This window comes from Penicillium taxi (assembly GCF_028828555.1).
Source record: "Penicillium taxi strain IBT 34144 chromosome Unknown utg000006l_segment0_segment0, whole genome shotgun sequence".
NCBI classification, from domain to species: Eukaryota; Fungi; Ascomycota; class Eurotiomycetes; order Eurotiales; family Aspergillaceae; genus Penicillium; species Penicillium taxi.
The window spans coordinates 2,047,449-2,064,009 of NW_026643208.1; the positions used below are offsets into that span (position 1 = coordinate 2,047,449).

General features: G+C 45.9%; 7 protein-coding genes across 7 annotated transcripts; 5 read left to right on the forward strand and 2 right to left on the reverse strand.

The window, feature by feature from the left end:
• Positions 1 to 701: 701 nt before the first annotated feature.
• Positions 702 to 1,399, forward strand: N7495_009859 (putative histone h1.3.; the record flags this gene model as incomplete). Its single annotated transcript, XM_057212510.1, has 2 exons — positions 702 to 863; positions 923 to 1,399. The coding sequence occupies 2 exons, from the start codon at positions 702 to 704 to the stop codon at positions 1,397 to 1,399; spliced, it is 639 nt and encodes a 212-aa protein (XP_057059373.1).
• A 1,577-nt stretch (positions 1,400 to 2,976) lies between these two features.
• On the forward strand, positions 2,977 to 4,310 carry hacA (transcription factor HAC1; the record flags this gene model as incomplete). Its single annotated transcript, XM_057212511.1, has 2 exons — positions 2,977 to 3,191; positions 3,242 to 4,310. 2 exons carry the CDS (start codon positions 2,977 to 2,979, stop codon positions 4,308 to 4,310), a joined length of 1,284 nt encoding a protein of 427 aa, XP_057059374.1.
• A 481-nt stretch (positions 4,311 to 4,791) lies between these two features.
• On the forward strand, positions 4,792 to 5,478 carry N7495_009861 (putative SNF7 family protein Fti1/Did2; the record flags this gene model as incomplete). Its single annotated transcript, XM_057212512.1, has 2 exons — positions 4,792 to 4,836; positions 4,891 to 5,478. The coding sequence occupies 2 exons, from the start codon at positions 4,792 to 4,794 to the stop codon at positions 5,476 to 5,478; spliced, it is 633 nt and encodes a 210-aa protein (XP_057059375.1).
• Positions 5,479 to 6,301: 823 nt separating this feature from the next.
• On the forward strand, positions 6,302 to 7,645 carry N7495_009862 (uncharacterized protein; the record flags this gene model as incomplete). The annotated part of the gene is made up of 1 exon (XM_057212513.1): positions 6,302 to 7,645. The coding sequence occupies one exon, from the start codon at positions 6,302 to 6,304 to the stop codon at positions 7,643 to 7,645; it is 1,344 nt and encodes a 447-aa protein (XP_057059376.1).
• A 1,020-nt stretch (positions 7,646 to 8,665) lies between these two features.
• Positions 8,666 to 10,643, reverse strand: N7495_009863 (uncharacterized protein; the record flags this gene model as incomplete). Its single annotated transcript, XM_057212514.1, has 10 exons — positions 8,666 to 8,783; positions 8,849 to 8,933; positions 8,984 to 9,253; positions 9,315 to 9,411; positions 9,462 to 9,594; positions 9,639 to 9,769; positions 9,818 to 10,054; positions 10,102 to 10,272; positions 10,356 to 10,485; positions 10,537 to 10,643. 10 exons carry the CDS (start codon positions 10,641 to 10,643, stop codon positions 8,666 to 8,668), a joined length of 1,479 nt encoding a protein of 492 aa, XP_057059377.1.
• A 624-nt stretch (positions 10,644 to 11,267) lies between these two features.
• N7495_009864 (cytochrome P450) lies at positions 11,268 to 13,088 on the reverse strand (the record flags this gene model as incomplete). The annotated part of the gene is made up of 4 exons (XM_057212515.1): positions 11,268 to 11,467; positions 11,530 to 12,024; positions 12,072 to 12,908; positions 12,956 to 13,088. 4 exons carry the CDS (start codon positions 13,086 to 13,088, stop codon positions 11,268 to 11,270), a joined length of 1,665 nt encoding a protein of 554 aa, XP_057059378.1.
• A 634-nt stretch (positions 13,089 to 13,722) lies between these two features.
• On the forward strand, positions 13,723 to 15,178 carry N7495_009865 (putative cytochrome b5 reductase; the record flags this gene model as incomplete). Its single annotated transcript, XM_057212516.1, has 2 exons — positions 13,723 to 13,825; positions 13,884 to 15,178. 2 exons carry the CDS (start codon positions 13,723 to 13,725, stop codon positions 15,176 to 15,178), a joined length of 1,398 nt encoding a protein of 465 aa, XP_057059379.1.
• Positions 15,179 to 16,561: the final 1,383 nt, after the last annotated feature.

Here is a 16,561-nt window from a genome sequence, read left to right on the forward strand (position 1 = left end):
AAAAGCGTTGTGAATATACTCATGCTATAAAACATTTATTGTCAAGTGTTGCCTGCATAAGGCTGAAGTAGTATAATACTAAGAACTGTCCTAGTCAACTGAGCAGAAACTGAGCAACTTGTCATATACCTTCTCTTCTTACCTCCATAATCTAGTAGACCCAACAGCCTAATATTTCATCTGCATGATAAATAGGTATCTGGTTACGGAGACTAAGGTGAGCGCAGAAGAGATAGGAATCTGAGGTTGAAGTAACGGAATGCCCAGGGGGCAAATAAGTTGGGTTAAATTCACTTGGGATACTCGAGTATAGTCGAGGCAAAGAGCCAGTACTCACAATAAATACCACTTCTTCGGCGTTCTTATCTTTATTCCCTTTACAACGCTCATGCTCTCCAACTTTCAAGATATTTCCTACACCACCCTGCTTGGTATGTATTGCATCCGAATATTCCCCCAAGCCTTTCACTACTGCTTCCTCGTTATCTTTGCATCAAACATACTCTCAGTCTCTTGAGATCTTTCAAATAATACCTCGCTTGAGATAATATCAAGATATCAATCTGTCAATACCTCCACTCCATGTGTTTTGCTCCATCCTTTTTTCACCTCACATCCTTGACATCCATCATCATCTCAAACTCCCCAAGATCTTTCTAACCTTCTTTCAAATTCAGAGAATCTTAAATCCCTTTTTTCAGATGGCTTCCCCCAAGGACGCCATGAGCATGGTTGTTTCCAAAGACACCGTGAAGGACACCGCAAAGACAACTACCGCAAAAGACACCAAGATCCTGGGCCTCAGCATGGCCGAGGCCAGAATCATTCTTCTGGCCACCCTCTGCTATGAGAAGTCTCCCAAAGTGAGATCATTCCCCCAGCCCATTTTGGTGCTGATTTTGTTAATTATTTTCTCACCCAGATGGACTGGGACAAGTTGGTCGCCAAGTCTGGCTACACCTTTCGCAGCGCGCAGGTGACTTTCAACAAGGCACGCCGAACCTTTGCGAGTATCAATGACAGCGATTGTGATGGTACCTTGGTTAAATCAGGTACAATTGATGCTGCCATCGACAATGATGGCGTCAATGTTAATGTCGGAGACGCTCCCTCATCTTCTCCTGCACCTTCGAAAAGTCAGGCCAAGCCCAAGAAGGCCACTCGTAAGCGTGGCTTTAAGAAGACCCTCGAGTTTGAAGGTCCTCACAACGTTGTGAGCGGCATGTCTGAGGAACTCACTGTTCCATCCACTCGTAAGCGCAAGCTTCCCGAGGTCTTTGACAACATTGAGGAATATACCGTGGACCAGTTTGGAATGTTCTTCAGCAGCGAGACCACCGCACTGGAGGCGACTGAGCCCCAGGCTACTGGTTTTGAGGCTAAGGAGCACCTCGCTTAGGTACTCATACTTGCCTTATGATCTTTTGAGACCAGGGATTTTTGATTTTTGAATCCTTTTTTTTTTTTTCTTTTTCTTTTGCTGGCCATCTATCTCATTGCCATTTCCCATTTGCGATGTTGCCATAATGCCTGGCTTCCGTTTAGATATTTCTTAAGCAATCTTGCTGAGGCTGCACCTTTTTATTTTTTTTATTATCTTTTTTATTACGGCCGTCAAGGAAAGCCCAAGTTTAGTTTAGCGTGCAACTATGTTTTTGGTTCTTGAAATCATCAACACAGCTATCCAGGCTCAAACAAGTAACTAAGTTAAATAGTGATATTTAATATTATGTAATAGGAGTAAAAAAAATAAATAGTTCCTACCTAATCTTAGTATTGTACGATGTATTTAGTATCTCATCGTCGCCCCATGATTTACAATGATTTCCATGTGGGGGGCGATCTCGATCGCCTTCTATTAATAGTAATGATGCAAGACAAATAAGATTGCCTATAGTTAGCATTGAAAAAGAGAAATCATAAATGACTTGTACAGTTGATCTGTACTCAATACACTTTCACTCATTTTAGTCTGAATTGCCATATGTATATTGCTTTATCTGCAGCTGAAGCGTCATATCCCCGCTGTGGTCAAGGCTTTTTGGCCCCTGCGTCTAGGTTGTTCTAGTGTATTTCATCCTCCATACAGCGTAGGTCACGAACTACGACGTACATCTACACCGCATCATTCTATATCCTTTCATTGCGTGCCTTTCCTTATCTCTCTGTCCACATATCCAGGTGAGCCCAGGTACATTCCAAAGGAGGGATAATAAGGGGCGTAGAATTAATTGGGTTGATACTCATTCCGAACATTCCACACCTTGATGCAGGATCCACTCTCAGTTCCAGCATTTCCACAAATGATAGTAACACTGAGTTGCGCACTGTGGACACAGCCCCTATGCAGGTGGGGGAACTCCTATTCCAATTTTGTGGCTCAGCAAGACGAGTATGCTCCGGTCATGGTACTCGGTACTCGGTACTCGGTACTCTCTACATAAAGTCATGAAGGGAAGTTGAAGCTGAGATGGATGATCTGAATTCAATTTTATAATTCATCATACATTATTGACACTACGGAGTAGATATTGCATAATGGTAGTACTTGTGTAATGTGTAGTGACAATATAAAAGTAAGACTGAAGTAAGACTGTGGAATCCAGGGGGCGAAGGCGTCATTGTGTTTTGTACTGTAATTTGATGACTAAGTGGGTATCGGTACTTGAGACTACATATGAAGCTATGTGCAATTCGGAGTACCCTCTCTGTTCCCCCTTTGTTTTCACCCCCTTTGACTCCACTTTTCAGGGATAAATGGTACGCAATGCCTTTAGACCACGCTGGCCTCTACTTAAACTGCCTCGAATCCTACTCTCTCTGCTTTCCAAACACATCTTACTCTTGCTGACTCACCCTCCTCTTCCCGTTTCCGGATTCTATTCCGATGACAACGTGGCCTTGAGTGTCAAGGCAACGCTTTGACTCTTGAGTCTCTTGAGTCTCCTTTGGACTCTACACACACCCCACCACATCATGACAGAAATGACAGACATCACAAATTCGTTGGATTCATTACCAGCTACTCCTTCGGAGATCGCTTGGACTGTCTCCCCCGCAGACACATCCCTTGATTCCCCGGAACCGGAGACAATACCAAAAGAAGAGGAGGGGGACGAGAAGAAGCCCTCCAAAAAGAGAAAGTCATGGGGTCAAGAACTCCCAGTTCCTAAGACAAATCTCCCACCACGGTATGTTTTATACACTGCTTCCAAATCGAACACTCACTGACATCTCGAAGAAAACGTGCCAAAACAGACGATGAGAAAGAACAACGAAGAATTGAGCGAGTGCTCCGGAACCGCGCTGCGGCTCAGACTTCCCGCGAGCGGAAAAGATTGGAAATGGAGAAGCTAGAGACGGAGAAGATCCGCATGGAGCAACAAAACCAGTTCCTCCTTCAACGACTTACTCAGATGGAAGCCGAGAATAACCGCCTGTCACAACAGGTGGCTCAGCTCTCTGCAGAGGTCCGCGGGTCTCGTAGCTCTACTCCCAAGGCGGCAACACCCGCCCTCGAATCCCCCACTCTTACACCGACCCTGTTCAAGCAGGAAGGGATAGAACTCCCCATGGAGCGTATTCCTTTCCCTACCCCATCAACCGACTACTCCCCGACGCTCAAGCCTTCCACTCTGGCTGAGGTCTCTGACGTGACACAACATCCTGCAGCGGTGTTGTGCGACCTGCAGTGTCCGTCTCTGACCTCGATGGAGCTGGAAGTGCTCTCCCTCTCTTCGACCTGGGACCGAGCCTCGAACCTCCGGTTAACAATGATGTTGCCGCTCCTCTTTCTGATGATGACTTCCGCCGCCTATTCAACGGTGATTCTCCCACTGACTCAAATCCTTCATTCCCTGAAGACGGGTTTGCCTTTGACGTTCTCGACGGAGGAGATCTATCAGCATTTCCCTTTGATTCATTGGTTGATTTCGACCCCGAGTCTGTCGCCCTCGAAGGCGTTGACCCGATCGGTCTTCCGGATGAGACTACTCACCCGCCTGCTAGCATGCAGCCCAGCCTTGGCGCGTCCACTTCGAGATGCGACGGGCAGAGCATTGCAGCTAGCGGTTAGTGAGCAGATCCTCTCCCCGCAGACTGTTTTGGCCGACGCCCCGGGTCGATTGCGCATGGAGTCGCTATTGTCTATGATCCGGGCGATTGATAGTCTAGACCCGTCCCGACGAGGACATCGGAAAGTTGGCCGGCGACGCATTTACGGAAAGATTCATCGGAGTGGCGTAAGGAGTTCCTGGAGTTCAGACCCTAGCAAGACTCTTACGTCTCTGCTCATGGGCAAACATTTATGAACGGGGTTTTCGGCTTTTGCCACGGTTAGGCTGTACAATAATTCTATCTCTTGCTTAAGCCTCGAATCAAAATTGACCGGCTTTTTTATCATAAGTTTTTCGTACGTGTGAAGTAGTTTTGTAATCTGTGTAGCTTTAGATCTTCCGGAGTATATATATGCATGCTATGTCTGGTGCCATGCTGCTGATCTGTGCATCGGCAACCCCGCAGGCCAAGTTTAATTCAACTCTCACTATTTACAGCAATCAGAACTGGAATAATGAATATACTGAATGCTGAAACACTCATGGAATACTCGAATGCTGAAAAACAAACGCTCTGACCAGCTTGGTAAAATCACGCTAAACTGCTGAATGCGGTGACGTTTGCCACCGAACTTCCTGAACTTTTCTCTCTCCAGCTCCCTTTCCACCTCCAACTTCCAACTCACTCATCTCATCTTCCTGACTACTTCCTCAACCACCCACACACTTATACAATATGGTTCGCAAAGATCCCATCTTCGAAGCCCGCACAAATGTCAAGGTAAGTCTAATCAAAACACCCCGCACTCGGAGCCCTCGCTGATCACCCCTCCAGCTCCACTCCAACCGATTGAAAAAGGAAGCCGCGCGTGCTGAGGCAACTTACAAGTCCGAGAAAGCTAAAGCGGACAAGGCAATGAAGAACCGCGAGTTCCAGATTGCCCGAATCCATGCCGCCTCCGCCGTTCGTGAGAAGCGGCGCCAAGTCACCCTTAAATCCGAAGCCGCTCGCTCCGATGTGATCATCAACGAGCTGAAAGCGGCCCAGAGCACACGCGACACATCACGAACACTGGCTCTCGCCTCAAGGGGCCTCGACGCAGCATCAAAGAGTGTCAACTTGGAACATTTGGTCGCGCATGCAAATAACTTCCTGGCTCGGTCAGAAGATTTCAAGATTGCGAGTGCCGCTATTGATGATGTGGCGCAGGGTGTATCTATGCAGGAGTATGGGGCTGAGGGGGAGACGGAAGTTGATCGGTTGATGGAGCAGTTGGCCGATGACGCAGGTGTTGATATGCGGATGGCGCTCGATACTGATCAGGCTCCGAAGAACGAGGTCAAGGACCAACAAGTTAAAGTAGATGCCGATGTCGAGGATGGATTAGGAGCTCGACTGCGCGCTTTACGAGCTGCCAATTAAGATGGGACTGCTTGTCTATATTGACTCATTGACAGGTGATACTTTATTCTCTACTTTTTACACGGAGTACCGGTTTGACATCCAGCCTGCCAGTGGCCAAGGCTTTTGTTCTCATCTTTTCTATACATGACAAGGCAATCTGTCTTTTGCCTATGAAGTTATGCCTTTTCACATTCACCAAGGTCTCTCTTACTTTCCATATTTCAATAGCATGAATCTGCCTTTGGACGGTATTGTATCCGTACCTAAGTAGTATAAACTTCCGGTAAAGTTCCGAGCAGATAGCCGAGTTCGCTATTCGGACCCCACATTATCAGGGTCCGAAATTAATTTCTATCCCCATTCCTTAAATTTTCAAATTGATTGTCATTCCTTCAGTTATATTGACACTAATGCACACTTTCCATATGTTTTCTTTCTCTAATTTTGTTCTAGCAGAGTTTTACGAGTACGAAGACGGAACAGGAGTGAGACTCTAGCGTCTTGGCTTTTCTTATTTCAGTTTTAGCTCATTTGATTAACCAATAGCATCTTCAGCCATAGATTAAGCCTCGCTTTTGATTGGTGGCTATCACACGCTTGTCCTTTTTAGGATATAAGCTAACCACGCGGTCTTGTAAAAGGGTAAAAGGGTCTTCAATTTTCATTAGGGTCTGAGGCGTTGTTTGGGCGCTTTTATTCAAAAGCCATGGCATGTCCTCAGGGTCTTTCGAACTCTTTCCCCTAAATTCGTTCTGTGGAGACCTACTCTTCTATTTTCCCTCTCTGAACACACAGTTTCTCTCATTTCGTCTGGCGTGTTCCTTTTCAAGGGTCATTAATCATGACACCTTCACACTCGCTCGTGTACCTACTGTCACTCGTTTTAACCTTTTCTTTGCTTCCATCCACTCTCGCTGCACCATGGATTGTAACTGGCTACTACGAAGAAGTTACGAGCACCGTCTACGATTATTACTATTACTATGAGACATCAACCCCAGAGGTGACTCGTATTATTGAAGCCATCATTCCCACAGCCACACCCCTCCCAGCCGCGGTATCTACCGTCGTTGTGAACCCTTACTCTAATACCGATATCACCATTGTGGAGAAACTGTACCCTACTGGAGCTGGGAAAGTTCAAGTCTATTCATACGACTACGACTACGACAATGTAGTGACTGTTTGGGTTGTCAACATGACCTTTAGTGCACCTACCGGTTGCTCAACAGCATGGACAACCACAACTGCAGCCACGGTGTATCCCAGCGAAACGATCAAGTCATTGCTCCCCAAGACTGCTGTCTCAACCTCACTGTCAGTGGATACTAGGATCGCCTTCCAGCCAACAACTTACACCTACGACTACATCTTTGTGGACCCGACCCAAATCCCCAGCTCCTCACTCGCTGCGCTGAGCAATTACAACTACCCAAGTGACCTCTACACAGGTAATGGCTGCTACTACACCTCCGTAGCTTCAAACTATGGCACCGATGAAGATGGAAGCTACACTACCGGTACATACGGGAACTCCAACTATTATTCGTACGGTGACGATGACTACAACTGGTTCATATCCTCCTATTGGGGAATCTCTTTGCTAGCCATAACTCTCATCACCCTCCTAGGATGGATAGGCGTTATGCTGATCGCCGGCTTCATCGAAGCCTGGATTCGTTTCCGGCGCCTGATGACAGGCTGGCAAACCCGGCGCGGCCTCCCAGTGTTCTGGTCATTGACACTCCTCCCACTATCTCTATTCCTGCTCTTCGCCTTCAAAAAGGGATACCGCGCCCGCAGCGCTGAAGACGCCGAAGTCCTCCGACAGAAGTGGAAGGAGATGAGTTTCTGGACCAAACTCCGTCTCTTCTTCGTTTGGGGCTTCCGCTTCAAGTACCCGCCTATGCTAGGTGAGGCCCCGCCGCGCGTGGAGGCTAGCAAGCGCCCTCAGAAGAACCCGCGAGCTGCCGTACCCAACGCTGAACAGCCGCTCGTGTCTGGAGCGACCGCGCAGCAGTCAAGGCCAGGATCTGCGGATCGGGCTGTCCCAGCTGTTGAAACTCGGGATCCCGAGATGGGAGAAGTGAACGCGGAGCAGCGCTCGACTCGGGAGAATGGCGCAGAGGCATCTGGTGCCTTGATTCAGAGCCAGGAGGAGAGAGATATTGGTCGAGTCAATTGATGACTGGAGGAGACTGTAAAGGCTGAATCCTGAGTGGCAATGCCTGTAATACTGTTTGATGATTGATACCACAACTACTAGTAACTGTTTGATTATGAATCTGCAGTTTAATATTTATACACCTATTCATGGGCGCGAATAAAATTCCTTCTTCCGCTACGATCTCATAGTGATGATCCATTTCCGGTATTACGTTCTCAACTTGTATACTACACCGTTACCATCAACTTATACCTCCACGTTGTATCATCTGGACGTTGAAGGTAATTCGTAGTCAGTGATTAGTTATGGAATGATCTCATTAGTGAGTGGCTATAGTTAACCACCCTGCTATGGATCTTCACTGATTCTATTAATTGAAACGAAAGAAAGTGCAAAAAGGTAAGATAAGAACCTTCGTAAAAATAGCAAGTAATGTATCAAAATGAATAAAATAAAAAAGAAGACTCGAAGGTTCGTAGTAGGAATAGCCGAACGGGGGGGTCGAACCCCCAACCTTGTGATTAAGAGTCACACGCTCTACCGATTGAGCTAGCCCGGCAGGGCTTGTATATAAGCCCGTTGATTTACGCGACTATAAACCAAAATCTCTTCATATATCTTACCTGTAGAATCAAGCCATCATAGTAAGCTCCATATAGACCTGATACCTGAGTCACGCACTCAACTCAAATTCAGTGACTCGAAATAGAAAACTTGTTAATTGTCTCAACCGCTGCCGCAACAATTTACTGTAGTCAACCGACGGAGAATCTTGGAAGTATCAACACAGTAATGACAACTGTATATGGGAGTAACCATTTACTATCTTGGCCTGCAAGAGGGTGTAAAGAAGTGAGTCTAAGTTGAGGTCCTCTTCTTTCCAGCTATCTACAGGGCTACATACGCAAATCGATATATACCTTGGTATATATATTGGTAGAGTTTCCCGTTCCAATCAACAATGGAATCCTTGGAAGACTCATGGATCTCCACGGTTGCCGGCGAGTTGACTGGAGCATTGAACTTGCTGTATAAGCATCACAGCACCAACTTGAACTCGGGATTTCGATCATCATTATATCCAACGAAACAATCATATTTTCCGCTCTGTTTATCGCGATTAACTTTCGCGCAATAAAGCACATTAAATAAGATCCTGTGACAGCCCTAAAGTCAGTACCAAGGCGACCTCAAATACGTGTTATGATGGCAGCTACTCACATGAACCACGCAAAAACAAGTAGTCCAAGAATAGTGATGTGACTGCGACGAAACTGAGATCCCTCATGAGAAGAGTAGCTGAATGCTATTCCTCAATGTCAGTGTTCGTCCCGTTGATAAGTGAATATAACATACTAGCTACGAACCCTCCTGCATTTGCAATAGCTAACTGTAAAGCTGAGGTTGTTGCCCGTTTGTAATGCCCTGCGGAGTTATTCGACAGCCACACTAGTACGCAGGGCACACTTGCATACAAGCCCGTTGCCATAAGGAATGTCATTCCGTACTGCACATGTGGATGATCAACGCTGGCTATGACTGCATAGCCGATGATCGCAATAGGGAGGGTGAAGAGCATGACGATTCCTCTAAGTCTCAGGCGATCCGAGATGAATGCCACAACAACTTTGCTTTAATTAGTCCAGAGTGTTCTGTCTGGATCTCGAGTTTGGAGTCTTTAACTTACCTGTGATGACGGCTGCAACGGCATATGGTATCACTGACCATAATTGGACCTCGTTGGCATCTTTGGCGAACCCGAGATTTTTGATGATAGTTGGTAGCTATAAACATGTCAATACATTCACTCCCAGATCTCCAGAAAAGGTCATACAAATAAGCCAAATGAATACAAACCGGCAAGAATAGCAAAATATGTACTGGCAGAGAGCCAGACTTGTGGGTCTAGAATTCCTCGGCGTACTTCGGACCATTGAAATGACTCTTCATGTGCAGTCACGGAACTGCTGTAATTAGCAAAGAGTGTATTGCGACTTTCTAAGACTCCTACCCTTCTTCTTGCTTGGGATGATCCAACATCAACATTTCACGTCCGAGCTCACGCTCCTCCGCCGTTAGGAATTTCGCAGAATTCATCGCGTTCGGAAGAACGAAGAAGCTCACCACACCACATAAAAAGGTCTGTACCGTTAGAAGATTTCCAATATTACTTCCGATTGATTTGATTACCAGAAGTCCTTCAATAATGAAGATCCAGCGCCAGCCCTCTAATCCGCCTCTAGGAGCAATTTCTGCCAACCCTCTTGCGAGGAGACCTGCGTTTCCAGGGTTATATTTGGCACCCATAGATAGATAGGGGAAAGATAGCTTACCACCAAAAGCACCCGACAAAGACGCCGCTGTATAGAACAGCCCAATGCGTAAAGCCAAATCTTTTCGTCTGTAAAAAGTAGACAGGTACAGTACCTAAACCCCATTAGACCCATACAAAACGGACATAATGAATTACATACCGTGCCTGGTAGTAAGCCAGCTTCTGCAACTCCTAAAAGTGCCCTCACAGCCACAAATCCAGCATAGTTCTGTACAAAGCCAAGACACATTGTGATAATTCCCCAGGTGACTGTCAGGAAGGGCAGCCATATCTTTGGCGATGCTTTCTTCAGCACCAGGTTACTTGGTAGCTCACTGGACCAGTTAGTTAAACATTTGGTTCCAAATTATAGTAAATGACAGGTTACCTGCAGATATAGAAAAGATAGAACACTGCTAGCCCTATTTGATATTGGTGGTCAGTAATCTGGATATCTGCCTCCAATCCAATGATCTTGGCATTGCCGACGTTAGTCCGATCAAGGAAAGAACAGAGGAATAGTAGAGATAGCACCGGAAGAATTCTATGTCACTCATTAGTATTTACCATAAACAGAGCTTTAGGGCCGACCCACCGCATATCCAACTTCAATAAAAGACGGGTAAACTTCTGCTGTTGCGCAACAGGACTATCTTCATGAACATCCTCCATCGCGAAAATATCAGGCTTCGGATGATCCATAATGAATGGTGCTCGAAAGTGTGGAGCTCGTTGGTGCAGGAAGATCAATTTGGAGAAATCCGGGGCACAAAAGGATCCCGCCATGATCAGCACTTCCCCGCACTTTTTTTCCTGATTTGATTTCGGCCTGAGTTTTGTCAATTTTGTAAGAGGAATTCCCTGGGTTCAATGGCAGCTACAAAGGAACTGAAGTTGGATTTCTGAGTGTTGAGTGTTAACGTGGAGTTATTATCCCTTGCTACCCTTGCTTCGGTCCATCCCCTCGGACAAAGCGCTTTCTACAAAGCGCAACTCCTATTAGTTTTCATCAAGTCAGTTATTGCATTTGCCATGATCTATGTTTCTCGGAATAATCTTAAGTCATGATCTGCACTCATGAAAGAAGAACATGATCTCAGAGATATCCCAAGGCTAGGAAGAGATGATTTTTATCTACAAAGTCTCCGGCGCTTGGATGAACATAACTCTCACTGTTTTGGAAGAATTCCGAGAGATTGTATCTTTGAGATTCTGCGCAAAAGACATCATAATACGCGAGTTTTGTAATGTAATTGGAATATGTGTGGATTTGAATATTCTAGGTTGTCGATACATTGTGGAATTGTATCTTTGAAATCACCTATATCAACTGGCCGTCTCAGTCCTGAGAGGCCATTTCACTCGTCGCTCTGCCCGAACATATAAGTTGGTCGGTCTGATCAACTGGAACATCGGGTCGTATTCAATAGGCTTGTCGTCTGCTCTCGAGAATTTATACCGATAGAGCAACTTTGGCAGGAAAACCTTCACTTCCTGCAGGGCAAAGCTGAATCCGATACACATTCCTAACAAAACAAAAACTGGATTAGCACAGATTCAACAGAAAGAGCTGACAAGATAATCGTACTTGGACCTGTAGCGAATGGAATATACGCTCCCTTATGACGATTCTTCACTTCATCCCGATCCCATCGATCGGGATCAAATCGTGCAGGATTATCCCAGATATCTGGATTATTATGAACATGATGCAGAGCCGGGATGACAGTAGCTTCTTGAGGGAGCCTGTAACCACCAGGAAGAATCATGTCAACCTTGGAAGTGCGGGCAGGTTGGTAAGAGGGATTATGGCGGCGCTGCGTCTCTTTGATGAAGCGGTCGAGGAAGGTCAATTTGTCTGTGAGATCGGCTGTCATTGGGGTATCCGAATCGATGCCGTAGTCGATCAGCTCCTGCAGCAGACGTTCTTGCATTCCCTCGTAGCTGACTACCGAGTAGAGTAGCCATGACAGTAGAGAGCTAGTCGTGGTGAATCCCGCTCCAGTCGCAACCACCAGGGCCTCCATCAGACTGGTCTTGGGAAGCTTCTCGCCCTTTTTGTCCGTCGCACGAATGATGTAGTCTATAGAGTTAGCCTGATATTCAATAACGACAGGATCTGTGGCTCACCAATCATGTTGGATGCCTTGAGAGCAGCATCCTGAAGGGGTAAATCCTCAATTCCTCCCAGTGAAGTGTTTTCAATCGACTCATTGACCATCTCAACTATGCGCCATTTCGCATCGCGCAATCGCTTTGGGTCACCAAAAGGTAGCTTGGCGTACCAGTCACCACGGGCCGTCACTTTCTTATTGAGTTCCAAAGACTCAGCAATGCGGTATACAAGCTCATGTAGTGGGGCATCAGGAGATGTGAAATGCTTAAAGTCGATACCGAGAATCAGCTTGCCAACGGCCTGTGAACCCAGTTTTAGCATGTACTGGTAAACATTCCAGGCTTCGTCCTGTTCATCCAGCTGATCAAACACCTTGAATGAATCCTCGACAGTGGCCTGCATTGTTGGAGCATAGTGACGAACGGCCTTGGGTCCCAAGGCTGGTGGAAGGAACTTGTGAGCAGCACGCCACTCTGGAGTATCAGTATCTCCCAAGAACACACCTGCTTGAATATTCTTGATGGGATGCAGGGGATGCGCCTCATTAATTTTCTTGGTGAAGAAATCTGACTCGGCGAACATAATCAAGGACAATTTGGGGTCGTTCGTTTGGTAGACTGTGCGGCCCATGTTGGTCGTTTGGATAATGGGACCATATGTTTCGAAAAGACGTTGATGGTTTCCCAGATGATCGGGGTATACTTCAAGGTAGTTTCCAATAAAAGGCAGACCCTTTGGACCGGGGATTTCTCGCACAGCCTTGCCATCTATCGTGATAGCAATGGATTTCTCGTTGGAGAGGATTTCTGAGACGGTGTACAAGGATGAATCCTCAGACTGGAAGCCCACCCCTGTTGACTAGTTAGTCGAAGTCCATTACTTTGAGATTTGATCTTACCATCTGGCTCTACAACTGCGAAATTGCCGGCGATGAGATGCTGAATGCCTTCAAAGTCGAGAGTGGGTTCCACCTCGATACTTCGAGGTGATGTACTGGATTCACCCAGTAAGTAGAACTGTTTGACAGCCATTATAAACTAAATGATTTCAAAAAAAAGGCGCACTACTCGATGACACCGAGTTTATTTAAACGGAATAAACAATTACAGTGGTAGTTAATGGCAATGTTATTAGTAAATGAGAACTCCACTCTAACGCTTGATAAACATAACTTCTAACTTAATGGAATGAAAAATTCATAAAAAAAACTCAACAGCAATGTAAGGCATTGAAATGAAACTGCAATGCCTCGGTACTTTGACTGTTCCAAATCTAGAATCCACGGCGCGATTCTAATATAAGATATGATCAGCAAGGACCCGCAATCCGCCGCACTTTCCGTTAGCAATTGGAAACATCTTCACCCACGTCTATGGAACCTTTCTGTGCTTTCGGCTTGATGTGGATTCGGCCTTGAGATTGAAAATTTTAAGATGGCCGAACCCCGAGTGGTTTGAGACCCACCGAGTATGAGGTATTTCTATCCCGAGGTACGACTTGAAGTGTATGTATGGATAACGGGATAATAGGGGCTGGTACATTTTATGAAATCATTATTCGAACATGTTTCGTTGGCTGGGCTTTTAATTGTGGATGATCTGTAAGTTTCAATAGAGGACCTTGATTCTCCCCGTTCAACATTTCTATCCATACCTAGACGACATCATGACTATGTCGGAGCTTGAAGTCGAGATGCCAGAATACAGTCTGCAGGAAGTTGCAGCACATAACACCAAGGGTGATGTATGGATTGTGATACATGGAAAAGGTAAGAGAGAAGTTAAAAAAGGAACTTCAGAGTATCAGATATTCTGACAAGCTTCAAGTTTTCGATATTACAGAATATGTAGAAGATCACCCCGGAGGGGCAGACGTTCTGCTTGAAACTGCAGGTAGCGATGCAACGGCTGAATATGAAGATGTTGGGCATTCGGATGATGCTCTCGAGATCATGGAGCCATTTCAGGTCGGCACTCTTAAAGATGCCCAGCAATATGTGCGCCCTAAGGCTGTCCGTGTGGTATCCCGGGAAGCACTGAATGAGATCAAATCATCCAACAATGCCAGCCTGATCATTGGCACTCTAGGAGCTGTGCTACCAATTCTGTACGTCTGCGGTCCAGGCAATTCTCGCTTTGCACAAGGTCTGGAGGCCATTTCCAGTCTGCTTTCTCATCAGCTGAAGAGCCTCAGTCTACCTCGCGGTGGATTTGTGAATGGATTTCTCGCTGCAAGCATGATTTCCGGAGTCATTGGTGTGATGGTTGCTCGCCAAGTGAGCAGTTTCACAAAGATTGAATCTGGCTTCATGCGATACCCGCCCCATATTAAGGTAAAGCGTGTGGTTCGAGCCGATCCTCACCTGGCCCGCGGATTCCTTGTTGCACAGAAATATCAATCCCTTCCCCTAGTTGAGAAAGAGCTCGTGTCCCCCAATGTGTACCGTTTTGTGTTTGCTCTTCCCACGGTGAATGGTATTCTTGGTCTACCCATTGGACAGCACGTCGCAGTCAAAGCCATGATTGATGGAGTGGCAGTGACGAGGTCTTACACGCCCGTTTCCAACAACCTCGACCGCGGACGTCTCGAGCTTGTGGTGAAAAGCTACGACAACGGGCTACTCAGCAAATATCTTGCCAGGCTCAACATTGGCGCTGAAGTGGATTTCCGAGGCCCCAAGGGCTCAATGCGCTACACTCTCAACCTCTGCCGCAGAATAGGCATGGTGGCTGGTGGCACAGGCATCACACCCATGTATCAAGTCATCCGAGCAATCTGCGAAAACGATACCGACACAACGGAGATCAGTCTAATCTACGCCAACCGCTCGGAGTCAGATATCCTCTTACGAAAGGAACTAGAGACATTTGCTCGTCGCTATCCCCAAAACTTTAAACTGTGGTACGTTCTAGATAGCGCACCAGCAGATTGGGAATACGGAACAGGCTACGTGAACCAGACTACACTGGCCGAGCGTCTCCCATCACCAGCACCCGACACCAAGATTCTACTGTGTGGACCACCAGGCTTCATCCATGCGACTAAGGAAAACCTGGGCGCACTAGGATTCAAACAGCCCGGGACAGTGTCCAAGATGAGCGATGAGATTTTTTGTTTTTAGTTTGTTTCAAGTTTGACATATGCGGCATGCCGAGGTCTAAGGAAGTTACCTCGATAGTGCTTTTGAATCTAATCAATGCTCGGTCTGTGTCCGTAATTTAATCTTGGTGAGCTACGGCGCGAAAGCTCCACCTGACCCGGAGGATCCCGAGATTTATCCTGGTGGGTCTTAAGGTGGTTTGATTATGGATACAGCTGAGAAAGAGAAATGATATGAATGGACAGAGGTGGTGTATATAGATATGGAGCACCAAGTACAAAAGTTCTAGAAACCAGATAATACGTCCAAACTCTTACCTACTTGATTTGTGAAGAATAATCAAGCAGATTTAATCCAGAATCAGCTCCAGAATTTGTGAATTTGGATTGCCTATTTAGGCCATATCCCGCCACTAGAGCCTCAGCAAAGGTGACAACCCATGTTAAAGGCCTAGAGGCCTCATTAAGGCTTAGCCACAATTATCCTTATATAAAACTCAAGGGAATTTCTGAAGATGTTTCTATAGTCGCTAACTGATGAAAAGTGGTGGACAAAATGATTGATCCTGAGAGGACACTAGAGACTGGTGGAGATTAACTAACAGCAATACGGTAATAGTCTGGACTCTGGATAAAGTGGGTAATCACTTATGTAACCTGTAACTAACTAACTGGCGTAGATGACGGTTATTATTCAACTTACGACGAGATATACTAAACCCTCAGACGTAGAATCTGTTTTTATATTTGAAGTTATATACCTGCAGTATTATGCCTCCAGCTCCTTGTGACACGATATACGCCTTCTATTCTCAAACAATTATCTCCAACAAAATGGAAGGGTCTACAATTTAAGAAGCTGCTCGAGACTATTTACTGCCTTCAGTTCGCACATCTAGATCGTCTTGATCTTTCCGCTGTAGCAAATATCTGGATTTTGATCAGCTGAGGAGCTTAATCTTTGGAGAACGACTTATTCATGGCTCTACACATGTAAAAGGAAACTGGCTAAAACCAGATACAAAACTTTCTCAGCATATTTCCAGATTTATGGTAAGAACACATGTATCAACTAAGCTACTAACCCAACTCAATCTCTCCTACTTCTTGACACAGGCTTCAAGCCATGACACAATGCATTGACAATCTTTATTTCTACGGTTACGAGTGATATGATTGGGAAACTTCAGATAAATAGCATTCCGATGGAGGTCACTAACCCTGGATCCGGTGGCAAGGAGACATTCTTTCTGTCATGCCTGTAGGTATGAGAGAATGACACGGAAAGATGAGATGTAAGAGATGATCACTGATTATGTCGGTTAGTATGGAGTATCGATTATGAGAATAAGATATATAGCTCATGTACGTCATACAATACAAATACTACTGTAAATTGCCTATG